Here is a 25,661-nt window from a genome sequence, read left to right on the forward strand (position 1 = left end):
TATGGGCCCACCTATACAAACTGAAAACTTGAGTATGTTTTGCACCTCCTTGGAGCGAGGATCACATTATTCCTCTGGTTTTTTATTTAGGTCCATGGAATACCTGGAGATTGAGCTGAAAATTTTATGCATTCATATTCATTGCTGCATATAATGCACAATTACCATTGCTAGGATCCATCTATGGCGACCATTTTGTGGACCTTGAAATCAAGTCCAGGGTGGGCCCACAGGTCATAGGTTGCAGCCCGATCGAGTAGTAGGCAAGCCTCGAAGCCTAATGGGCTAGCACAGTCCATTGACAACGCTACTCTGCTGCATGGATTTTTAGTTATATTTGCCTTTTCTTTCCATATCTTTAACTATCTAATTTTATTTTTACAACAGGATGATAAGTGTATTATCTTTGATTGGTCCTTGGCAAAAGCAATTGTGACTGTGAGAAGCGTTACTGATTTCATCTACGTTCTTCACATGCTTCTACAGGTGAACCACAGTTACGTCATTTTTTTCGGAATTCATTTATGCTTTTAGGGGTCTAACTGAAGGTATGGCTCTTGATAGAGTGGAATGGTGGAACAAGATTCATGTAGGTGACCCCAATTAGTTGGCTAATGCTTAGATGATGATGATGATTTGGGATTTTTGGGATTAAATTTTCTTTATCTACCATTCTATTTTATCACAAGTATGGAATCCATGTAATTTACCGACACACAAATGTGGAAAACACCTCAAATATGCCAAATTTTTTAGTTTGTTGAGTACCCAGTTGTTCATCAAGTGGACCCCACCATGCATGTGGTGGTCTAATAACCGGAACAATCCAGCCATATGGCTGCCACTTGGTACTAATGGTCTCAAACCCTTTGTCTGATCTCACAAGCATGATTTGCCAGTTTACAGATTGCTCATCTCTGAGGCCCAAGTAGTTACTTCACAGCATCTACTTTAAGTAATGCCACATTTCAGCTCCCTATGGGCCACACAAACACACCAAAACTTGCATTGATGAAATTTGGGTCCGAATTTTCTAATTTTCTAATTCCAATTCATTAGATATAAAATGAAGCTTTTGCAAAAAGCCTGCAATGACCAATATATGTAATATTTGTGGGCTGTAGTTCAGGTTGGCTTATATTGCTCCCGAATCAAGAGTGGTGGGTGCTGGAGATTTAGTTGATCACCCGAAAAAAATTGCTCTTCATTACTTGTGTGGCTACTTTCTACTCGATATTTTTGTTGTATTACCACTACCGCAGGTATGGCTTCCCTCTTGCGTAATACTGTCATATTTTCTATTAGGGCTTGTTTGGATTGATGGAATCAAGTTTTTGACGATGGAAAAGAAATAATTTTCCACTGATGTGACATTTTCTGCCTTTTGCGACAATAAAGTACGCCATGGAAAATAGGATTCATTTCCACGGTTTTCCTTGAAAAAAGAACTTTCCATTTCCCCCAAAAAATGTGATATCCTCATTTCCACATTGTAGTATTGCAGATTAAAGAGAAGAAGTGAAGACAAGAAAAGAGAGAGAAAAGAAAGTTGGAAGAAGATAGGAAAGGTGAGCTAGGGTTGGATACCACCCTCTCCCATTTATATTAATAAAATGTCAATATGATAAAAATACCAAGCAAAGATACCCTACATGTCCCAGACCAAAATAAACAACTAATAACAAGAAGAAATAACTAAAACAAAGTGGAGGTGGGTTGTATAGTGCTACAGCTCACATCTCCACATCCGTTAATGCTCCCCCTCAAGCTGGAGGGTAGATGTTGTCAATTCCAAGCTTGGAGTATATGGGTGTAAACTGACTGTGACTAAGGGCCTCGATGAACACATCAGCTAGTTCACCCTAAAACTGGACACATGGCGTATAGATTTCTCCACGGGTGACCTCACGCATGAATTGATGGCCCACTTTAATATGTTTTGTTCTCTCATGATAGACCCGACCGTTTGCAATGTGGGATGTTGCTGATTATTACATAACGACTGCATAGGTAGATTCACCGCAAACTTTACTTCCTGCAACAGTTTCTTGATCCACACTAACTTACAAGTACTATGCGTTTTTGCTCTATATCCTGCTTCAACGCTTGGTGAAGCCATAACACTGCTTCTTACATTTCCACCTAACTAGATTTCCTCCCACAACCGTATAGTACCCAGTAGTAGGCTGCCTATCTGTTAAAGAACTTGCACAGTTTGCATCAAAGTACCCTATGATCTAAAGAATAGTGTTTTATCTATACAAAATTCTCTGTCCTGGAGCTTCTTTAAGATACCACAAAATCCATACAATTGCATCCATGTTAGGTACCCTCAGAGTGGTCATAAATTGGCTCACCACACTCATGGCATAAGATATGTCCGATCAAGTAATAATAAATAGAAAAATTTCCCAACCAGTTTTATATCTCCCTGGGTCTTCAAATGCATCACATTAATCACGAACCGGCTTGTGATTTGGATTCATTGGTGTATCAACTGGCTTGGTATGAAGAAGACCATCTCCATGAGCATATTCATCCAGAGCATATTTTCATTAAGACACATTAATTCTTTCACTGGATCTAGCAACTTCCATACCAGGAAAATATCGAAGATTATCAAGATCTTTTGTGAGAAAATACATTTGAAGATACTTCTTAAGCTTAACAATCTCTCAATCGTCACTTCTTGTAACAACAATATCATCAATATACATCACAAATGCAATAAGGCCCGAGGTGCCTTTCTATATAAAGACAGAATGACATTGAACAAAGCCATAGTTTAACACAACCTTATTAAAATTTTCAAACCATGCACGTGGTGACTGTTTTAGCCCATCGTTTTATTTAGTTTACATACCTTGTTTGACTCCCCCTTAGGCAACAAATCTGGGTGGTTGCTCCATATAGACCTTTGCAAGATCATCATGAAAAAAGCTTCTTTTTTTAATTTTTTTTTAATTTTTATTTTTATGTCCAGTTGGAAGAGAGGCCAACAATGATTAATGATTGCAGAGAGGATAACAATAAATAGAGTTCAAGTTAGCAATAGGAGAGAAGGTTTCAGTATAAACAACACCACATGTTTGAGTGCTTTTCTTTGCAATTAAGAGAGCCTTCAAACTTTCAACTGTACCATCAGGGTGAAACTTAATGATGTACACCCGCTTGCAACCAACTACACATTTACTAGTAGGTAGATTGGTGAGTTCCCAAGTATTGATTTGATAAAGAGTAGCCATTTCCTCTTCCATCTCCTACTTCCACCCCTTATGTAACAATGCTTCCTGGTATGACCTATAAATAGAATGAGAGGAGAAGGATAGGATAAATCTACAAAAAGGGAGAGATAAACATTGAAATGATATATATTTGGAGATAGGGTGATCAATACATTCATGCTTACATTTTCTTAAGACGATAAGAACATTGGACCTATCTGGAGAAGTCATCGAATCACTAGACTCGGAAGAGGATATGGTGGATAACACATCATATTTCCGTCATGAGTAGACTTTTAGTTGAGACACTATAAGAATGGAAGAGTTAGAAGAGGGAGGAGATTGGGTTATGTATTCTTCAACTGTAAGAGGTGCCAACATAGCTTCCACATCAAGAGATTTATTGTCTTTTGATAAGAAAGGAGTGGACTCAAGAAATGTTATATCTGCACACACAGTCTTCGAAGGAAGAATTGTGACAACGTAACCTCTTTGTATCCGGGGGTACTTAGGAAAAATACATTTAATGGCTCTAGGATCTAATTTAACATGATCCGAGTCTAATTGATAAATAAAGCATGAACATCAAAAAACTTTAGTAGGTAAAGAAAACAACAGAGTATCTGGGAGTAAAATTTCATGAGGGGATTTACCCATTAAAATAGTTGAGGGCATTTTATTTATTAAAAAACACACCATGAATATTGCATCACTCAAAAAACTTTTGGGAACATTCATGTGAATTAATAACGAGTCACCTCAAGCACATGACGATTTTTCGCTCTACAACACCGTTTGTTTGGGTGTGGGACATGATGTTGATACAATATACCTGTTTTAAAAAAATACAGATTAAAAGATTGGGACATTATATTTCTTGGCATTATTTTAACGAAACGCAGATATTTTTGAGTTAAACTGGTTTTGTGCTTGCATGTGGAAGGTCTAAAAAGTAGAGAATAGTTTAGATCAATCTTTCATTAAGTAGATCTATGTCATTCACGAAAAATCCTCAACAGATGTAACAAAGTATTTAATACCCCGACCTACTGGACATTTTAACATGTCCCCAAACATCTGAATGGACTAAAGAAAACAAGAACTGAACTACGCTCTTTCTACATGTGGTGAAAAAAGAATATGATGTTTACTTGAGCTCACACAGTTCACACTTTAGAACTGACATGGATGATAAGGAAGGAGTAACACCTTTGAGAATCTTCATGGATGAGTGACCGATACGACAGTGTGATGAGGACATCACTTCATGTACACCTTTGCATACGTATCAGAGGAATTGGGCCGCACTGATTTTTTTGTGGCTGGGCAAGTACCCAATAAACAAGGATGCTCTGATTCCATGTAGAATGATAAATTAGAGAAAGAAGAGGAGAAGAGAAGAGAGAAGAAAGTTGAGAAAAGAGAGGAAAGGTGAGTTAGGGTTGGACACTCACCTTCTCCCCTTTATATTTATAATAAAAAGTCAATATGACAAAAATACAAGAAAAAAGACTACAAAAAGACTAATAACAAGAAAAAACTAAAACAAAGTCTAAAAACAACTAATAACTAGAAAAAAGACTAAAATCAAAGTCTAGGTGTCTAGGTGGGTCGTACAGTGGTATGGCCCAGATCTTCACATCCATTAATGCACTTTTTGGGAGACAAAGTTCACTGTTGACCGATTGACCATTCTACATTTCCCAGGAAATCAAGGAAACTACAACAAACCACCTTTTTAGGATTCTTTTACATGGATTATGTTATCTACAGTATTAATTAGAGATAATGTTTTCCTTTCCAAATCCGCTTCTTGGATTCCACCAATTCAAACAGGCTCTTAGTTCCTTTATGCTTTTTCCTTCTTTATGGTTCACTACCAATTATCTTTTTGTTTGATAAAATGAATTTACTGGACCACATTTATTACAATGGTGGGGAAACATTGTGCTTTTTATCAGGTTTTATGTGTGTAACATCTGACCTATGCATCAGGTGGACCTCAAGAGTTTAGAAGACCTGGTCTGAAAATCAGGCTGGTCAGTTCATCATGTTGCCCAGTTTTGTTAGAAAGCAGCAGACAGTATAAAAAGGAACCAATTGTCCACATTAAGCGTCCACTTGCAGCATCTTTGATGAGTGGAACAGCCTGTTTTTAGGCCTGGTCATCTCCAAGGAAGGCCCACTTACCGAGTAGTCGATTTTGATATGAGAAAACATCATAATATTTTTATTATACTATACTAATATTTTTGTTATCCTTCGTATGAAGATCATGATAATTGTGATCTTCCCCAAGTACTTGGTATCATCAAGGGCGAATGATGCAAAGAATCTTCTACGTGCCACGGTTATTCTCAATTATATACCAAGGATAATAAGATTTCTACCATTGCTTGCAAGTCAATCTGCTAGTGGCTTCATATTTGAATCGGCATGGGTGAACTTCATCATTCATCTTCTGATTTTTGTATTGGCCGGGCATGCCGTGGGGTCATTTTGGTATCTCTTTGGAGTACAGGTCAGTGAAATCTTTATGAACATTAGCATCTAGTTACTGCAGTTAAACTGAGGTTATGATCTTCAATAGCGTGGAATGGCAGAACGGGATTCATGCAGCCAACCCCAAGCAGTTGGGATGAGGCAATGATGATGAGTAGTCAGCTCTTAGTTGCAGGATCCTTCTAACTAAGGCTCCCGCTTCCTTCATATTTATACTTGTTTACATTTTGAACAGAAGCTTCCCCACTCCTGCATCTGAATTTTTTGCCAATTCGCTGCACACTTTGTGCAACTATAAGCTGGTTACTGCACCTCACTACTTTACTAATATCATGAATCATGCTACACTATGCCTTTCGAAGCTTGTGTTATTTATTGATATAATGCGGTGTACTTTTCTACTTATGTGCTTGCAATCATCTTTTTTTTTTTAAACAAAAAAGAGTGATGAGAAGTTTATTAAAAGAGAGGAAGAAAAGAAATAAACGATAAGGAAGAGAGAGAGAGAGAGAGAGAGAGAGAGAGAGAGGCAAAGCAACAATTCAGAACAAAAAGGAAGAAAATACAACTCATCTAGGACCGGAGCTTCTTCTGTCTTCAATATAAAGTGACACTGTCAAGACTCGTGGTAAGTTCATCTTCCTTGGCATTAGCTTTCCTGGGGAGATGCTCATATCTGACCACTTGGTTCTGGCAAACATCCACTGCTTCCTCAAAAAAAAAATAATAATAATAAAAAATAAATAAATCAGCCAACTTCCACAGATAAGAACCAAAGGAGACCCATGAAATGTTGTTAGCAAAATCTCTATCAAAGTAGTATCCTTGGGTCTTAAGCTCTTACAAGTGGAGGCTATGGTCTTATGATCTAGAATGTTAGCCAGATGGGCTCCATTGTGGATGATCCATGCCCGGAAAAATGCAAATAGGATGATCACAAACCTTCAATTAGTCTTCCACATATGGATGGTTTAAATAAATGATATAGCAACAATCCACATTCTTTGGAAAATGGGCCTAAGATTGGTTAATTAGGATCTTCCATTGTGGGAAAATTTTGGTTCATGGTGCGACCCATTAGATGACTGGCCTGGATCACCAAACCATGTGTCACAGTTGAATAAATTCAAGACCCAAGAGTACTATTCATATTATCTTGTCAACGATCATATCATTCCTCTCCAAGTTTTCTTTGATGTACATGTTTATTTGAATAGGTAGGAAACCATTATGAACTCGCAATCATAGGGTCGATGGAAAATGTGAAAGCAATGAAGAAAATTATAGAACACAAGAATTTATGTAGTTTGTCATGAAAGTGATTATGAGATGATCAAGTAGATTTAACCATATGAAGATTACGAGTAAAAGCTGTGAACACGTCATTTTTTGTGTTCTCAAACCCTATTTCAATTGGGAGTAGAAAGAAAGATTCAGACCCAAAAAACTCCAAAACAAAAGTTTCATCCAAACAAGGAAATTATGTGGTTTATACATGACGAAATCACCCACAGGACCCCTCTGGTAAAGGTTATAAAGGGTGGCCCTTCAGGCCCCCGTCATGGATCCCGCTGGGACAATAGGAATGTAGCATAGAATTTTGAGGCACACATTACAGAAATACACGTGATGTACGGTTCTTGTTTTTATTCGTTCTCTGTGCTTAGGTGTACTTTGTAGTACTTTCTGTAATTATATTCATTGTATAGTTTCTAATTGAGGAATAAATTAATTTGGTATGGTTGGGGTAGATGTTAGTGATGCAATGATGCAGGGCAATTAACCACTTGCTCTAAAAGCTCGAATTGTTAGAGCATGGCAAATCAATCCCTTCATCTCATAGCCCAGGCCCCACATCTCATGGGTTAGGACCTCGGCCGAACCCCCCTCGTGGGCCCCAAATCACATGGGTACTACCTCAAACAAGCCACCCGAATCGCACAGGTGGGGCCCGCCTCTCACGAGCCACCCGCCTCACACGGGCCGCCCACCCCGAGTGTGTCCCCGCATCCCACGGGCTACCCCACTCGAGCTCGGTGTGAAAATGCCCCTGCATTAATCACCCCCGGTGAAGAGTCTCGAACGCGAGAACTCCCGCTCTGATACCAATTTGATGCAAGACAATAAACCACTTGCTCTAAAAGCTCGAACTGTTAGATCATGGCGAATCAATCCCTTTATCTCATAGCTCAAGTCCCACATCTCATGGGTTAGGACCAAGGTATCCCGTATCGGTATCGGTTGGCATAACGGTGCCCTCCGATACTGATACAGATACGGGGGCGAAACGGCGATACGGGGGTGTAACGGCCCGTAACGGTGCAAATTTTTTTTTGCCAAAAAATATGAAAAAACATGAATTAAATCCAGAATATTCTAAGCATTTCAAATATGCATCTATTTATAAATTGGAACATGTTTATGGTAGGGTAGCGGTCCACTCTTTGGTGAGAAGTTGTATCGGACTGTCTGATAAATTTATGAACCAGACAACCTGGATTTGACTGCAAAACTCATATAGAGGTGTCTGAAATTATTTTTCATAATTCATAAAAAAATATAAAATGACAACAACAATATATAAAATGAACATTAACATGTTCTACTATGATTAACACATCATATTCTACCATTAAAACATCAAAACATTCAATAAAAAATATTTTTTCGAATTAAAAAAAGAGAGCAGAAAATAGTGCGTAAATAGAAAAAAATTGTAAAAAAATATAAAATGACAAAGACAATCTGTAAAATGGACATTAATATCTTCTATTATGGTTAACACATCATATTTTATCATTAAAACAACAAAACATTGAATAAAAAATATAAATACCTATTTTTGAGGAATTTATGGAAAATGGCCTACGAAGCTTTAAATCAAGAAAATCCTTAATATAAGTTGTTTTTATCTGTAATATCAAGCTAAGAGCGATCGAAAATAGCAATAAAATGATTTAGGAAGAGTTTGGAAGAAAGAAGTTTAAAAAAAAGTGAAAAAATAGACCTTAAAAAGCAAAAAAAGAAAAAAGAAAAAAAGGGCCATTTTTTTTACCGTTACGGCTACGGGGTGGGGGGTGTGACCGTTACGGCCCCGTATCGTGTAACGGTCGCGTAACGACCACGGCCGTTACCGATACGTATTAGCCGATACTCCCGTATCGTAACGGATACGGGACACCCTAGTTAGGACCTCGGCCGAACTCCCCTCGTGGGCCCCAAATCACATGGGTACCGCCTCACACGAGCCACCTGAATCACATGGGTGGGGCCCGCCTCTCACAAGCCACCCTCCTCACATGGGTCGGCCACCCCGAGTCTGTCCTCGCATCACACGGGCTATCCCACTCGAGCCCGGCGTGAAAATGCCCCTGCATTATGCAAGGAAATGGGTGCAATAATGATCTACTTATGATCCCCTAGCACTGTTGAATTAGATACACTCCCATGGAAGTTCAATTGCACAACTTTTTCTTGTCTGAAATAGTTCATCTCATCACTGGGATTCCTTTTCAAATGGATGTGAAGAATGTGATTCTTCATGAGTCCCTAATTAGCAATACAACATTTCAAACCACTTCTATGCATCGGTTCAATAGTTTTTACTTGTATTTTCAGTTGAAGAATATGTTGAAAGAGAATCTTCTATCATTTTTGCAATTGTGTGTAAATGGGTCATGAAGAATATCTGTCCTTGTACAAACTTAATGCAATTTCCATGAGCTCTTGAAGTTGATGCGCATAATTCCACATTTTACTTTGATTTGTCAGACTCCTAACTTGTTTTTGTTTAGGTATATATTACAATCTGATTGCTTTTTGTCAGTATTTTATATCTTTGATTTTACTATATGTCCTTACAACATTGATTTGATTTGATGTTTGGTTTGCAGTTTGTTCTTGTTATTTTGCATGCAGAAAGATGGATGTGATTTTAATTTTAACCTTTTGTGAACTTGTCTTAGAGGGTAAATCAGTGCCTTCGAGATGTCTGCTCCAAAGACAAGGTTGAAGGTTGTAATGGATTCATAAACTGCAGGCATTGGAAAAATATCAAACAGTTCAATTCGACGTTGTGGAAAACCAATGAGAACGCGAGCAATTGCTTTGATACTACCGATCGTGGTCGTTTCTCTTATGGAATTTATAAACAAGTTGTTCTTATTTCTACAAAGCGAAGTATTGTTACAAGATACGTATACTCTTTATTTTGGGGTTTCCAGGTACTCATATACTTGCCCTTCCTTTCGATGCTTTCTTCTTTATTAATTTGGTTATAGTCGACAAAAATTTGGTTCTGTTAAATTAAGGAAAACAAGGTGTTCAATAACAGTGATGGGGGCTGTAATGGCCAACCTTATGGGTGTAATGATATGGGCTGTAATGGCCATTACAACCCTGTAACAGTTGGAAATTTTTAAAGGAAAAAAATGTATAGGCCCCATATTGGCCCCATGTGGGCCCATTATAGGCAGGCCATTTTGTTTATAAAAAATATCAAGCTTTACCGCCCCATATTGTGTAACGGGCACCGCCATTACTATTACAAAACGACCGTTGTGGTCGTAATATAACTGTTTTTTAATACCATGAAGGAAAAAGTGAGTTTTTCTTGTTGAGTTCCATCTGATTCGTCCAATATCACTTTTTCGAATTGTGGAAAAGATCTAAGGCCCTATTTAGGAGCTTGGAAAATAAAAGAAGGGGAAGTGCCATTTTCTTTTCAAGTTACTTTCTGTTTACACCAGATTTGACACTTGGATCAAATGGATTGGAAGATGAGACGTGGCTGCATCATAAAGATAAGATCTTTACGGCCGATATGGTTGGAAGAAAGAGAGACCGAGGGAAGCAAGAAAAGATAAAGTCAAGATAGCTGTTGGGACACATGTCACACGCAGAACAGATAACCGCCATCAATGCATGGCGAACTATAAGAGGCTACAGCCGCTTAGTAGCTGAAGGGGTGTGCATGACGAGTGACTAACCGATGATAACTGGCATTGACACATGGTAAGATACGTGATGCCATGATCACTTAGTGGGCTAAAAGGTTGCACACACATCAGAGAATGTGGCAGAATGGTTGTAAGGCCAACCATTCCAGTAATCACTCCAAGTCCTATAAAAAGGGCTAAAAATGAAGATCTCCAGGCCCTTGCCAAACTAGTACAGCGCAATGCTGCTATCTCCATCCTCAGGGATGCTTATCCTTAGTTTAGTCTAGTTTAACTCTCCATCGCTCATTGGTCAATGATGCTCTCAGCATTGATTGTAGTTTTTCGGTTTTGGCACCCTCCGTCTATGCCACGCCACTGGACTGCAAGGAAGATCACCAAAGTTTTGAACAGAAAATTGCGACCAGCTTTCCTATCACGGGCTTATTGATTTTTTAGACTTTCAAGCTGACTGTCTCGCCATGAGCTTGGCTCTCGCCAGGTGTCGAACAAATCGTCAACGCACCCTTTTCAAGCTGATTGTCTCGCCACATGCTTGGCTCTCGCCAAGTGTCGAATAGGCAGTCATCGATCGTCTTGCTGCGAGCTTAGCATCCACTAAGTGTCAAATAGACTGTCCTTCCTAAAAACTGATTGTAAGTTTGTACATTGTAAACATTATTAATTCAATTTCAGTTTTCTTTCCAGTTGTATCTTTTATCTCCTGTGCTATTGTTGAATTATTGTCTCTAACATGCATATTGGAAGTCCTTTTGGCCGAAAGGTAAAAAGAACTCATTCGATGGACGTGATAATTCAAGAATCTAGTGAATTACTCCTTTGTAGTTCTTACTTTCTTCAACCCAAAGGCGGGTTTAAATAACCACTCGACAAGGCTATACAAGGAAGCTTATTTAGAGCTTCTCTATACATAGTATTTTACAACTAATAACCCATATACACAATATTCTCACATCTCCCCTCAAATTGATGTGGGATAATGAACCAACATCAATTTGCCACGAAGAAACCTATGACGGAATGAGGTCATAGTTTTGGTAAATAAATCAGCAAGTTGTAGCTCTGACGTTACATGAGGAAGAGAAATGATTCAACAGCTGTATATCTAATCAATCGATTACCTTCCAGTGTTTTGGCCAACAGGAAAATTCCCACGTTCTTCCTTCATGATAAAGATCCAGATTATAGTCGGTCATGAGTGTTTGGATGCATTGCTTTTGTTCATCATCCAGAACAAGAATGGGATAAATTCAGTCCTAGGGCAGCTAAATGTGTATTTTTTGGATATGAGGAGCATCAGAAAGGGTATCGAAATGCTTGAATTGAAATTGCCATAGGGAAATTTTTTTTCCGTCCAACCTAACATAGATAGTTTCAATCTTATCGGAGGGATTCATAGATGCCATAAGAAAGAAAAACCACGAAGAAGAAATGTACCACTGATTTCTGGGCAAGCAAGACTAAATTGTCGATGGAGAGGTAGAGCGGACTTTATGGGTTCAACAGATCTCAGATCAGAGGATCCATATGTGAAGACAGAGTTAGCGAGCCAGAGATTGGTTTCAACGGAGAGATTCATCGAATTAGGCCAGAAGCGGCACGTCGAAAGGAGAAAAAAAGATGGGTCGAGCAATCTGGATGCGTTGCTGGTGCGATCCGATGCGGATCTAGAGGTTTTTGGGCAAACGAGCGTCGGATCTGGGGATGCAGCGGGTATGAGCCGCCAGATCTGAGGGAGTGCTGAATCTAAGACAAGAGCCCGATCTGAGAGAGCGTCGAATCTGAAGATGCAGCAAGTCGTGCGGCAGTTATGGGCTGCTGGATCTGGAGGTTTTTGGGCAAATGAGCGTCAAATTTGGAGATGCGGCAGGTATGGGCCGCCGGATCTGAGAGTGCGCTAGATTTGAGAAAGATCGATAGAGATGGCAGCGGTGAGAGGCGATCTCTGGACTTGCGGCTATGATGAGGACCGTGATGGCAGAGGACTGAAGGATCGATGCTCAAATGTGTTTCTTTGATACCATGATAATTCAAGAATCTAGTGAATTACTCCTTTGTATTTCTTACCTTCTTCAACCCAAAGGTGGGTTTAAATAACCACTCTACAAGGCTATACCAGGAAGCTTATTTAGAGCTTCTCTATACATAGTATTTTACAACTAACAACCCATATACACAATATTCTCACAAGATGAACCCTCTCCTTGCAAATTGCCTGATCTCTCATGGTTGGTCGTTGAATCCGATCTGCCCGGTTCTCGGTGTCAAGGTCTATCTCAGCGCCTAGGGTCAAAGGAGTTCAGTTCGAATCGAGCCACAACCATCTCTGGCATACCTAGTACAGTATGAGTGACCAATTTAGAGTGAAACACTTTCCAAGAAAACTAATTTCACCTATTTGGGAGTTCACAATATTTTCTTGGAAACTTTTTTCTTTTATATTTCCATGTTATTTGGGACTTTTTTCCGGGAATTAACATTGTAAACTAGTGGATTCTGTAAATTGTTCCCATCGGAAGGTTAGGATGAGATGGTCCACCATCCCCCTTGCCACATGGGACCCATTACTTGTATTAGCTAGAATGGTGTGTGGCCCCAGATCCTAGTTGTCCAAAATTTGACATATCAGCAGTCATTGTATCGGCCCAGATCTTGGCCTTCTAATACTTGACCATTTCCACCTATGATTGAGCCATAAAAATAAATTTCTAAAAGACCACAATGTAATCAAAGTTTTCATATCCTAACCAGCCAACTTTGTCCATATCCTAACTGTCTGATACTTGACTGGTTTTACCTGTACTATGAAGAAAAAAACATTTCCAACAATATACATACAATAAAAAATTCCATCATCATGACCAACTAAAAAGAATCGATTTAAGATGTTGATTTCTCATGACTGTCTTCCACCTTCTAGGAAGGAGCAACTGATGTCATTTTTCACCCATTAAATAGAATGAAAGTTCAACCCTCTCAACCATATATTTTTCGGAGGCAAGGGAGGGAAAAAGTTACATGATGTGAGAAATGGCTTTTTTAGACCCCTCCCCTAGAAATTTGCAGAAGTTAGTGGTCTCTTTAAGAGAGTCCCTTTGCATTTTTAGTTCAAAGTTTTCTGAGGAAGTTATTATCAAAGGTGAATCTTGTTATGTAATCGATTGCACTAAGAAAGCAAGAGATGACCTGCGGGATTTGGTTTTTGGGTTTGATGAAATAAGGGCCCTTGCTTGCAAGCTAAACATTTTGTTTAATCTTGTCAGGAATGAGGCTAACGAGTGTCTTTGTATTGGGAACTTGGTTCACATGCTTTTGGCTTAATTTTCGCCATGTATGGAAGCCCAAACTAGGGTTGTCAATGGGCTGGGCTCGAGCCTGGCAAAATCAAATTTTTGAATAGGCCTGGCCCGCCGGCTTGTCCGGAAACAATTCAAAATCCAGGCCAAAGGCAACCCCAGGCCCAGCCTATTGACAGCCCTAGTCCAAACCCATGCTCAAGCCAAACCTAAGCCCAACCCATCCTCAAGCCCAAGATTAAGCCCGAAACTTTCTAACCTAAAATCCAATCCAAAACTTAAGAAATAGGACCTCCAAGTTCATTGGAGTAGGTGTGGGACCTGGCTTGACCACACTTAGAGCCCCACACCCAATTTTTGGGAGAATTCCCTAGGCATGGGAAAAGTTTCTCCGTGTTCCTCGGACATGACAAAAAAATGGGCCTTGGATGCAAAAGAGCTTTTCCACATCCAAGGACCGATGCTGCTCCAACTTGAGTTCTAATTTCTTGAGCTTCAGAATTCAAATTCTTTGATCCATATGCCCATATTGTAGCCCTTCAATTTCTATAATTTCAGCTCATTCCAATATGCGGGCATGAGGTTATGACCAAAATACTAGACAGTGTGCGAGATTTGTTAACAATTACAGAACTAGAGTTTGACCTAACTTGCGGACCCCACATTTCTTGAACCCCTGGGAATTTTTTCCCCAAACCAGAATCATTAGCTATCCCATCTCCACTCTCCAAAAAAGATATAGATCACCTAAATCTGACACCCGAACACTGTTACGATCGAAAAACTGACTGGACCATGTATAGAAAACACTTTTGAAAATGATATCCACATCCTTACATAGAAATCCAAAACCCAAATTCCATTTTCCTTTGACCTTTTGACTCACTTTTTACCAAAATACTTTTAAGCCTTAGTTTGCCCCTAAGCTACCACCTTTTACAAAACTAACCCCCTAACTAATTTGGTGAAATCCCGATTGCCCCTCACCAAGCCATGAGATGCATCGAAGTAACTCAATCTCAAAACCTTGGAAGCTTCCCAAAATCTTCCCTAAATCCTAACAATCCTTAAAGTTTCCTCAATTTTCACCCAAACCACTCCATTAGAATCTAAGATCATGACATGTCAATCATCCCCTCTGTTCCTACCCTTTAGAACATTTCCAACCCCTCCTCATATTGCACCTCTACGACCCTTCTCCTCTACAAATAGAGGCTTCTTGCTACAAGAGAGGGATGTTGCCTCTCAAAAATTTTAAGCCATGTAGCTCCCTCTAGGATCCAAACTCCCATACTCAGAGAATTTCTACAATTCATAACCGAGAAGAAGGAGAGTTTGAGACAAGGGCTAAAACCTTTGGAAGCTCTTTTCTACCAAGGCCAAAGAGTACCACTCTACTTCTTGGAGTGGTGGGCCAAGGCTCTGGAAAACTTTAGATAGAAGAAGGATTCTCTTCTTCTTCTTCCTTCATCATCTCTCCTCAAAGAAGCAAGCAAGGCATGAAATTTCTCATTGTAAGATATTAAAGAACCTTCAAGAAGCCAGAAACCTTTGGGTAGAAGAAGGGTTCTCTTCTTCTTCTTCCTTTATCGTCTCTCCTTAAAGAAGCAAGCAAGGCATGACCCTTCTCATTGCAAGGTATTGAAGAACCTTTAAGGAGATCCAATCCAAGTTCAAGCTCAACTTGAAGAGAAGACAAATCCATGCTCTCCTCCTCCTCCTCCTCCTCCTCCTCCTCCTGTTGCTCCTCCTTCTTCCTCTTCTTCTTCTCCTTCTTCTCTTGCTTCTCCTTCTTCTTCTTCTCCTTCGGCTCCTTCTTTTGCTCCTCCTCCTCTTCCTTCTTCTGCGTCATCTACTTCTTCTACTCCTCCTCCCTCTCGTTCTCCTCCTCCTCCTCCTCCTTCTGCTTCTTCTCTTCCTCCTTGTCTTCCTCCTCCTCTTATTCCTCCTCTTCCTCTTCTTCTTCTTCTTCTTCCTCTTTGAGTAGAGACCGCTACAACCTTGGTCCTTACCCAAGAACTGGTGAATAGGTCATATCAGAGTCAAAATCAAGCAAATAACTCCCTTGATTGTTAGGTCAAAAACAAGGGTTCTAGCCTAGCCTTGACCTGTGCATGGAAAAGGCTAGTGGCAATTCCAAGATTGACTCAAAAGGCTCTACAATTCCAGTAGGCCTTCGTCGCTTTGTCAACACACTACAATTTGCAGGATGCACTAACGACTAGAAGCGTACATGGAAAAGGCTCCACAATTCCAGTAGCCTACTTAAAAGGCTTTACAATTGCAATAGCCTATCCTTGAACTCTACATGTAAAAGGCTAGTGGCGACTACAACATTGATTTACAAGGATCTACAATTCCAGCGGGCCTTTGTTGCTACATCGACACACTGCAATTTATAGGATGCACTCAATGGTTCCACTTCTATAGGATGCGCATGGATCTCTACAAATTTCATTCCATTCTCATTTTGAGCCTTTACCTCTAAGAGCACAACTTGAATGTGCCCAGGGAGCACATAGAGTTGGTGTGTACACATTCTCCCACCATCTAAATGAAAGTTGGCAGGAATCTATAAGCATTTCGAAATTCAAATTTCCCTCCATTCATAGTAAGTGCACACAGTCTTTTCGCTTACCTTTTAATCTTGTTGTCCATGTCATATTTTTAATTCTATGTGGCATATTACAAGTGCTTATTGGCAAACTATCTTTGTTATTCATTTTTCGCCCCTTGGGAAGAGAAATCCCTTCTTTTCATTGAGACATACTCTGTACTTTCTTCCACCATGACTATACTATGTAATGTGTCACTAAAAATTTCATCCTTATTATTATTATTATTATATTTTATTTTGTTTTGTTTTTTGCATATAGCTTTGATGTTGAGTCATCCACAACAACTCTATGGCATCATTGTGTTATTTTTATATAAATGCCTTGAGATTTCTGATTTTTATAAGTAGATCATCAAAACTCTCAATGACATTCTCTTTTCATGATGATGTGAATGCCACAGCAAATCAGTACTCTGGCAGGAAACCAAGTGCCCAGCGACTATGTTTGGGAAGTTATATTCACTATGGGCATTGTTGGACTTGGCCTGTTTCTTTTTGCTTTACTCATTGGAAATATGCAGAATTTTCTCCAATCCCTTGGGCGGAGGTACAAAACTCTCTCTCTCTCTCTCTCTGTGTGTGTGTGTGTGTGTGTGTGTGTGTGTGTGTGTGCACATTTCACCAGACACCAAATCCATGCATTCTTTTTGAAATCCTCTTCTTTGCATCCTGAATGGTGAGTATTATAGCAGACCATGCTGTAGTTGAATTGGCACTAAAACCAGAAGTCAGGCAGTCAACTCATCCAATGGGCAGCACATATATGAATGAAAACTATATGATTTTTTTTTACCACCACATGTTAAAATGTCTTGAATATGTAATTTTTAATAGTATGAACTTTTTCTTAGGTTTTATTTTCTTTTCATTTGGACCTTTGCATTTACTTCCTGCACTCTTTGTTTCTCAAGGACGATAGAAATGCAACTAAGGTGGGATGATGTTGAGCGGTGGATGAGCCATCGGCGGTTGCCAGAAGACTTGAGAAGGTATCACTTTTTCCTTCTGTAAATCAAAATTTGGGTTTCTAAAATTCATGGAATTTTCTTTCTCAAGGTTTCACTATTGTATATTTTGCTAATAATTTAATCTACAAGGATTGTTTGGTTTGTCATGAATATCAATGTTAGAGGTGTAAAACTTCAATATTTTACTCTACTATTTCTCTTGTTTGTTCCATTTTGTCTATGATGTCATACAACTTTGGTATTAACCAATTTCGAGGTCATGTAGCCAAGTGCGACAATCTGAAAGGTTTAAATGGGCTGCCAGTCGCGGTGTAAACGAAGAAGCGCTAATGGAGAATTTACCAGAGGATTTACAGAGAGAAATACGCCGCCATCTCTTTAAATTTCTCAAGAAGGTGAACATTGGAACTTCTTGCTGCAGCTTTTATTCTCATCATAGGAACAAAAGAGATGTTGTTCTCGAAGTTTCGTTGAGTTCTCATGCACCTCGTCATACAGCCACATGTGCATGGGGCGTCTAGTCCTTGCATTAGCAGGCCCTAAGGTGTAGATGACCTTGCCTAAAGATCATGCGATTCCGTTCGTCATGTGCCCCCACGTATGAAAACAACAAATGATCTAAAAGAAATTGTGAATGGTCCACATTCATTGTCCACATCTAGCACAATTGTTGAGCGGCCATTTCATCTACATAGAGGGTTCCACTTGATGCATGGGAGGATGTTGCTTAGAGGTGCATGTGAACTTACCAAAACTATGTTTTCTAATACTGTAGTTCCATAGGGGAATTTACTGAACTACCAACAAAGAGTCATACAGTGCCATCTCTTTAAAGTTTTTGAGAAAGGGAACTTTAGAACATGTTGTTGTGACATTTGTTTTAAAATTGGAAACATTAGATCTATTGGTTTTACATAGTTTATCATTCTCGATGACTAGAATAACTAAATCTGTGTCTTCTGATTGTAGCCTATCTTTATAAACACAAGATGTTTCACTGCATGGGCACATATCTAGTGTTTTCAATATTGGTATCGACACATACATCTCACCATTGGGATATGGAAACATATTGGGTATTGTATAGGAAATACGTGTATCGTGTAATGCCTCATTGTTTTTGGGGAACATTGGGAAATTTGTCGAATTTTCTGATGAAACTTCACAGGATGCTAAAAAAGACATTATTACCTGCTTAGAAGTTAGAACTCAAAAAATCACAAAAAACAGATACACACGATAAGTTTCCTTTGTTCAAGATGCTAAACAATGCACTATTAGACAAAAGTTATGCAACTATATTAAGATCAGTTGACACTAATAAACACATAAATATTAAGGGTAAATAACATCTGGTTGACCATTTTTTAAAAATTAGTCTTAATTATTTTTTGATATTTTAATCAAAAGCTTTTTTTTTTTTTTAACATTCCAAAAAAGTTCCGGTAATCTGTAGATCAGCCTCCAACCACTTCAGTGTAATTTTTCCACACTGAAATAGAGCAAATTTCAGATTTTCCTTAATTTCCCCTATTTTCTCCAAAATTGGTGGTTGAAATCCATGATTGAGCATGCAAAATTATGGATTATTTTATTTGTCATATTGATTCCAAGTAATTTAAAATAGAAACGACTGCTTAAATTATTATTTTTTTTAATACCGATTTCATTTCCATCCTGCCCACTCTACAATCTCGGTGTCGGCACCCAATTTCCTTTTCTATACAAACAATTAGAAAGGAGTGGTCAAAATTAGTTAGGAGGCTAATGAAAGAAAAGAAAATTGATGAAAAAAAATGATTTTTTGGCGATTTGTAGTGATTAAAAAAAAAAGAAGAAGAAGAAGAAAAGGCAAGGGGACAGACAGTGGATCGCACAAGGGCTGATATCGATGAAAGTGTCGATGATATCATCTATGCGAAGTATTTTTTAACTGAGATATTGATGATGTATCATAATTTATCGATATCTCATCAATACATTGCGATATCTAGGGAAATACTGCGCAATTTGGGGATTTTCTTAATCACATGCATGGGTTTAATATTGCCCAAATACAAATAACAATAGTATCTGTCGATTCTATCAATATTGAAATCACTAGGCATATCACATCTGTCTTTTCTCGATATGTTTGATGGGTGTCCTACCTACACATCTTGCATCTCTAAACAACCAACAGTGCTTCTTAAGAAAAGGAATAATTTAAACTTCGACCAGCTATACTCTAGAAGTATGTCGTCATGGCAGCAAATTTTTCAATGTTGATTTTTTCCCCTCATCATGGATAATTTTCACCCTTCTCAACCATAAGAGACAAACTAAGTGGGGAAAAGGTTAATGACTAAACCTTCTCAGCAATTGTTCCTATCACCATATCACATTAACTCTGAATTTAAATGCTTACATTTGGTGTGTATGTATGTGTGTGTGTGTGTGTGTGTGTGTGTGTGTGTGTGTGTGTGTGTGAGAGAGAGAGAGAGAGAGAGAGAGAGAGAGAGAGAGAGAGAGTTTGTGTGGAATTATTCAGAAGCTTTCTTGAGTGTTTTTGGCATTAGATGGATGTCACGTGACACATTAGCTATTGCTGGAACAAGGCTGTGGTGATGATGATATTAAACTTTATGTTAATTGTAGTACTCATGTTGCTAACAATAATATATGGTTGATAAAAAAAACATACATATATGTGATTATTGACACATACAAGTGTAAATATTATCTTGTTTGTGGTTTTCTATATGTGCTAATATTCAACTTGCATAGTGTGGAATCCCATGCACCCATGGAATTCCATAACGGTAATGGTGGCCATAATGGCCACCACCATTACAGTTATGATACGGGCCGTAACTGCCTGTAACGGCCATCACAGCCTTTTTTTTAAAAATGATGACAGGGTGTCCCCACCCCTTTTAAGGTGAGACTATGCCTTGCGGATGCACGCAATCACCCGCCAACTACGTGCACCAGGTAATCCATGGGGAGGGGACTCGAACTTGTATCTGTGGGGAGCAAACCCACGACCAAAGCCATCAAGGCCTTTTCTTTTGGTAAAAAAAAGCCCTGTTTCAATAACAAACCATTACGGTCATTTTTGTCTCCGACTTCTCTGTTACGGCCGTTACATAACCCTCTTTTTAATACCTTGATGTCACCACCACTTGGATTTGAGTTCAAGTCAGTAGCTTGGTATGTTAAGCAACCAAAACACTTTCTTTAACCTCTACTTGTTGGTATGTCTTGGTGTTGCAGAATTGTTAGATTGACGTCATATTCAACATTTCCATCTCATTCTATTAGAGTGTCAGATAAGTACTTAGTCATTTAATATAATATGATAGGGCAATTTGGTTCAGGTCAACCCAAACCCGATTGACCCAACCTGAGTTCGGGTCAGTTTAGATCCGGTTGTTAGTGTCCTCTAGTGGAGTTAGCATTGGAAAACTCCAACCTGATTTGGAATCAGGTTGGGCAAGGGTTGAGCAAATTCAGTTAGGGTTAGGAATAATCACATGTATTTGAATTGGGTTGGCTCAAAGGGGCTGGGTTGGGCTGGTTTAGGGTTTGAGCATGGAAGAAATCGTGTTGGGAACCTCTTGTTGGAATACGCGTTAGATCAAATTGCAAGTTGGGTCCTCTCGAGGTCAGGTCGGATAGGGGTTCACCCTCAACCCTATCCAAGCTGCCCGATTTGCACCCCTATAATATGATGGCTCTGTTTAGTGAAAGTACAATAACACCGATTATAAAATAATGTGAGTTACTGATGCATCGTTGATGTCATGTATCATGAAAACTGCCCCCTACATATCCATAACATGCCATTCACATGGATGCCTGCATGGTCATAGTTTCAACAGCCTGGTAGCGACCTGCTAGCTGGCTTGTAGAGGAGGTTGAGTCAAGTGAGCAGCCAGTCTGCAACAAATGATCATGAGACTTTCCATTTTGAATATTGCAAATCCCAAATAGCTGTATTAAGCAATGTTCAAACAACTTCAACGAATAATAACATTATTTTTAGGCCATATCATTTAAAGCTTCATACTAACATTTTTCAACCTTTGGCCTGTTGTTGTTCAGCAATGATAGTTGAACCATGGGTCCAATCCAGGAGTTTTGGGTACTTATACAATTCCTTCAAACTACTACTCATTGCCACAATGCCATTTCATCTGGAACATGTTGGAGACCAAAACAGTCCAACTCACCCCAACTCGGTCTGACTTGCTCCATATTAGTGTGGTTACTCATTTCATTTCAGACCAAAACCGATATGAATCAGACATTTGCCAAGTTGTATTGGATGATTTTTCAAACCATGGTTTAATCATGGTTCAAGTGGCTCCTCTGCATAAATATTGGAACACATTTGATGACAAACGATGTATTGGACATCACCTCATGAATTTTCCTAATTTAATGCCTTAACGGAAAGACGGAAACTCACATTGTATGACAAGGCCCCACTAAATTAGATCACAAATAAATGTAAATCCACTACACTTGATATCATTTTTTATCTGTATATGGGTGCTCCCAATTCACTACTGTCTTTTATGTTTATGCCTCTATTTAGCCTTTCTGGTCATTGCTTGTAAGGTATTCATGAGTGATATTTCATGTGCATGAGAGTGCACAAAGATCCTAGGAAGCTTGTCTCCGGCCTAGGCGATGAATACAGAAACAAATCAAGTTAAATGAGATCGGATATGTTCTTGTACAACTCATGCATCATAAAATCAAAATCTGCAGCTGTTTGGTGGCATTCATTCCAATCCTTCCTACTTTTTCAAAGAACCTAAAACCATATTGATTTGCAGGTGCATATTTTCAGAGCAATGGATGCTCCCATCTTAGATGCTATCGGTGAAAGATTGAAGCAAAAAGTGTATATAAAAGAAAGCAAAATACTATATCAAGAAGGTCCAATTGACAAGATGGTTTTCATTGTCCGGGGAAAAATGGAGAGTGTTGGAGGAGATGGAAATCCAACCACCTTGTCAGAAGGTGACGTTTGTGGGGAGGAGCTACTCAGATGGTATATTGAGCATTCTTCACTGGGTAAAAGTATGAGCTCGATGCCCATCTTATTCATTCTATTATTGTACAGTTTAAGGTAGAGTAGATCTTTAAATTTAAACCTAATACTAACTCCAATGGCTCTGAATCAGTGGTCAGAAAGTTTTTCAGGACTTGGTAAGCGTTTGTGATTCATTAATTAACATATGAGGTATTATATGATACTCGATTGAGCGAAACCGCAATATTTTGTTTGACCCAACACTTGTACATCTAGGCCCCACCTTCAATAACCTAATCGATTGACCAGCGGACCGATTCATAGGATGGGCTATCCTAAATATCCGTCCTACAAATGATCCCAGACATCTGATGGAAATGGACAATTACCGCGAAGGTCCATTTTGATGGGGCACGATCCAATTGTTAGGATTGCCCAAATGGGGAAGGTTTTTGAGGTATATCACATCATGGGGTCCACCATATGGATGGTTTGGTTTACCGTTGGACCCCATTGGTGCAGTTCACTTAGCAAGCAAATTCTCAATCAAGTTTTGTATCTTTCCTCTAAATGCATGGCTCTCCTGCATGTAACCAATTTGTTGTTCGTTTTGGTTGGTGGAAACTTGATAACCAAACGTAGAAGTCTTTGTTATCTAGGACCTTGCTAAGATAATTAGAGCATGGTATTAAATAGCAGTTTGAGTGTGAGGCTTGCTTCGAGACTGAAACCATACCGACTTTCCCCAACTCATGGTTTTGGTCTCAGTCCTGTTTCAGTTTGGTGACTTGCTTCATTGCCCATCTAAACCCAGACAATTTGGCTGAGTCAACTCAGTTTTGGATGATATTTAGAACTATCAACTGGGGAGAATTTAGCCATGTGTCTTCATATTTTATTGCATTGTCAGCTTGTTCTGATAAATTTCTTTTAGTAACTATGAATTCACCAATCAAGTTCTTGCTGTTTGTTTCAAGGTTGAAAACACGATGTTTATTTATTTTTATTTTTTTCAGATGGAAAGAAAATCAGGTTATCGGGACAGCTGTTATCTGACAGGACTGTGAAGTGTTTAACAAATGTGGAAGCCTTTGCGCTGCGAGCCCATGATCTGGAAGAAGTCACCACCACTTTTGCACGGTTCTTGAGGAGCCCACGTGTTCAAGGGGCCATAAGGTTATACATTACCTCATCTCAAACATATTTAGGATAGCACTAGAAAATTACGCAGCCAACAGTGGGCCATGGTTATGAGGATTATTTTTAGGCCATGATGGACCCAAAAGACCAATTACAGTCTTACCTTACAGGATCAAGGCCTGCATCACCAAGCAATTTGCACCATGTGTTTTAGCCTTTTAGGTTTTTAACTTATACGAGCTATTAAAATTTGCTAATGTGCAGGACCCACATGGTACTCCATACATGAGCCATGGTTCGGGGGATCCAAACCATTTATCTGATAGGCCTCGCGGTGGTTGGGGGATGCCTCAAAAGTTATTTAGATCCAAAGATTCTAATCCCTTGATTAGTAACCTACAAGTAGTTTGTTAAGGAGAAAATATATCAGTGTCCACATTCAAATGAGTATGGTCCAAGATCAAAGGGTGAGGATCTTCCACTATTGGAGACATTTAGTAGGGCCCATCATGTAAGTAGTTTGGATCACAAAGCCATTGTCCCCAATTTCAACAAGTCTTATACACAAGCAAAATGTGCTTTTGAGACCTTACAATTCCTCATTGAAACAGTTCAGCTGGGCCACCTTTCAGCAAGCCCTTGACTTGATAGACCAATTTCCCCTATCAGATAATCCTAGACATCCAATGAAAATTGACAATTACAACCAACGATCCACACTTAAAAGTGACCAATCAGGCAGTTAGGATCATCAACTGTGGAGCTCAACATATGAAGAATATGTAACGATAGTTATTCCTCTTTTGCAGGTACGAATCTCCGTATTGGAGAGCAAATGCAGCAACTTGCATTCAAGTAGCGTGGAGATACAGGAAGAAGCGTTTGAATCCGGGAGCAAGCAGTAAACCTCAACCTGATAATCCCACCAGGTAATATAACCTTCATAGTAATTTGTGTATGTAATATCCTATTTTTGATGAAAAAAAAAATGTATGTAATTGTATTATTGATCCCAATGATTGGCCCTTTATATGGGACCCACATCCCCGTAATAAATAAGGGACGTTTATCAAATCCCACTCAGTTGTATCTAAAGCAAGTTTTTGTTTCTCTTATGGTTATTGTATCACAAAAACATCAAAGTAGATGTTGCATGTTGTGATTGAAACAAATGGTATTTTTCTATTCCGCCCAATAGATGTGGGACCCAACTATCAATAACCCACACTTGATCTGGTGGGTCCCATCATTGATTGTATGTGTTCTGTTATCTCCCCTTATTAGATGACTGCAGCCATCTTGACGAAAATTATGACTAGTGCTCCACATTTTGACAAGTTGTGCAAAACTTTCGTATATTCATTGAGAAGAGGAACGTCCTCTTATATAGTCAATTACAATATATATTAAGGAGATTGCTACAACTGTAAAAGAAATAAAATCTCGGATTCTATGATAAAATAAGATAATACACACTGTATAAATCTAATACTCCCCCTCAAGTCATCAACAATAGTTAAAAAATAACGAGCACCAGAATGAGATGGAACTGAGTATGGTCCCCAAATATCACAATGAATTAAGTCAAAAATATCAATAGTGGAAATAGAACTAGATGGAAAAGGTAATCTAGAATGTTTGGCTAAAGGGCAAACATCACAATGAAATTTATTAGAAAATATAAAAGAAGGTAAAACGCTAGACAGATGCCGAAGGCGAGCTTGGGAAGGATGACCAAGTCGTCGATGCCATAATGTAGAGGAAGAAGGGTGGTTAGCAGATAAAACGGCTGGAGGAACATGTGGAATGAAGTGATAAAGGCCATCTTGCTCCTTACCCAGTCAAATCGTCGTCTTCGTGGCAAGGTCCTGAAAGAGACAGAAATCAGGAAAAAAATGTGACTGAACATTTTAATGAATGAATTAATTGA

General features: G+C 39.0%; 1 protein-coding gene across 4 annotated transcripts in view; it reads left to right on the plus strand.

Annotated features, from left to right (window-relative positions):
- The window catches only part of LOC131251634 (probable cyclic nucleotide-gated ion channel 20, chloroplastic), a 33,619-nt gene extending 8,734 nt beyond the window's left edge, over positions 1 to 24,885 (plus strand). For 2 of the 4 annotated variants that reach the window (XM_058252475.1, XM_058252476.1), the window contains 10 exons: positions 388 to 486; positions 1,125 to 1,262; positions 5,497 to 5,745; positions 9,692 to 9,949; positions 16,999 to 17,144; positions 17,509 to 17,586; positions 17,831 to 17,960; positions 22,392 to 22,638; positions 23,608 to 23,767; positions 24,541 to 24,885. In XM_058252475.1, the coding sequence (XP_058108458.1) occupies positions 388 to 486; positions 1,125 to 1,262; positions 5,497 to 5,745; positions 9,692 to 9,949; positions 16,999 to 17,144; positions 17,509 to 17,586; positions 17,831 to 17,960; positions 22,392 to 22,638; positions 23,608 to 23,767; positions 24,541 to 24,664 (1,629 nt within the window). In that variant the 3' untranslated portion in view covers positions 24,665 to 24,885. The remainder of the gene's footprint in view (positions 1 to 387; positions 487 to 1,124; positions 1,263 to 5,496; positions 5,746 to 9,691; positions 9,950 to 16,998; positions 17,145 to 17,508; positions 17,587 to 17,830; positions 17,961 to 22,391; positions 22,639 to 23,607; positions 23,768 to 24,540) is intronic. The other 2 variants (XM_058252479.1, XM_058252477.1) reach the window with 2 other exon arrangements.
- Positions 24,886 to 25,661: the final 776 nt, after the last annotated feature.

The sequence above is a fragment of the Magnolia sinica genome, chromosome 7 (genome assembly GCF_029962835.1).
Source record: "Magnolia sinica isolate HGM2019 chromosome 7, MsV1, whole genome shotgun sequence".
Taxonomy (NCBI): domain Eukaryota; kingdom Viridiplantae; phylum Streptophyta; class Magnoliopsida; order Magnoliales; family Magnoliaceae; genus Magnolia; species Magnolia sinica.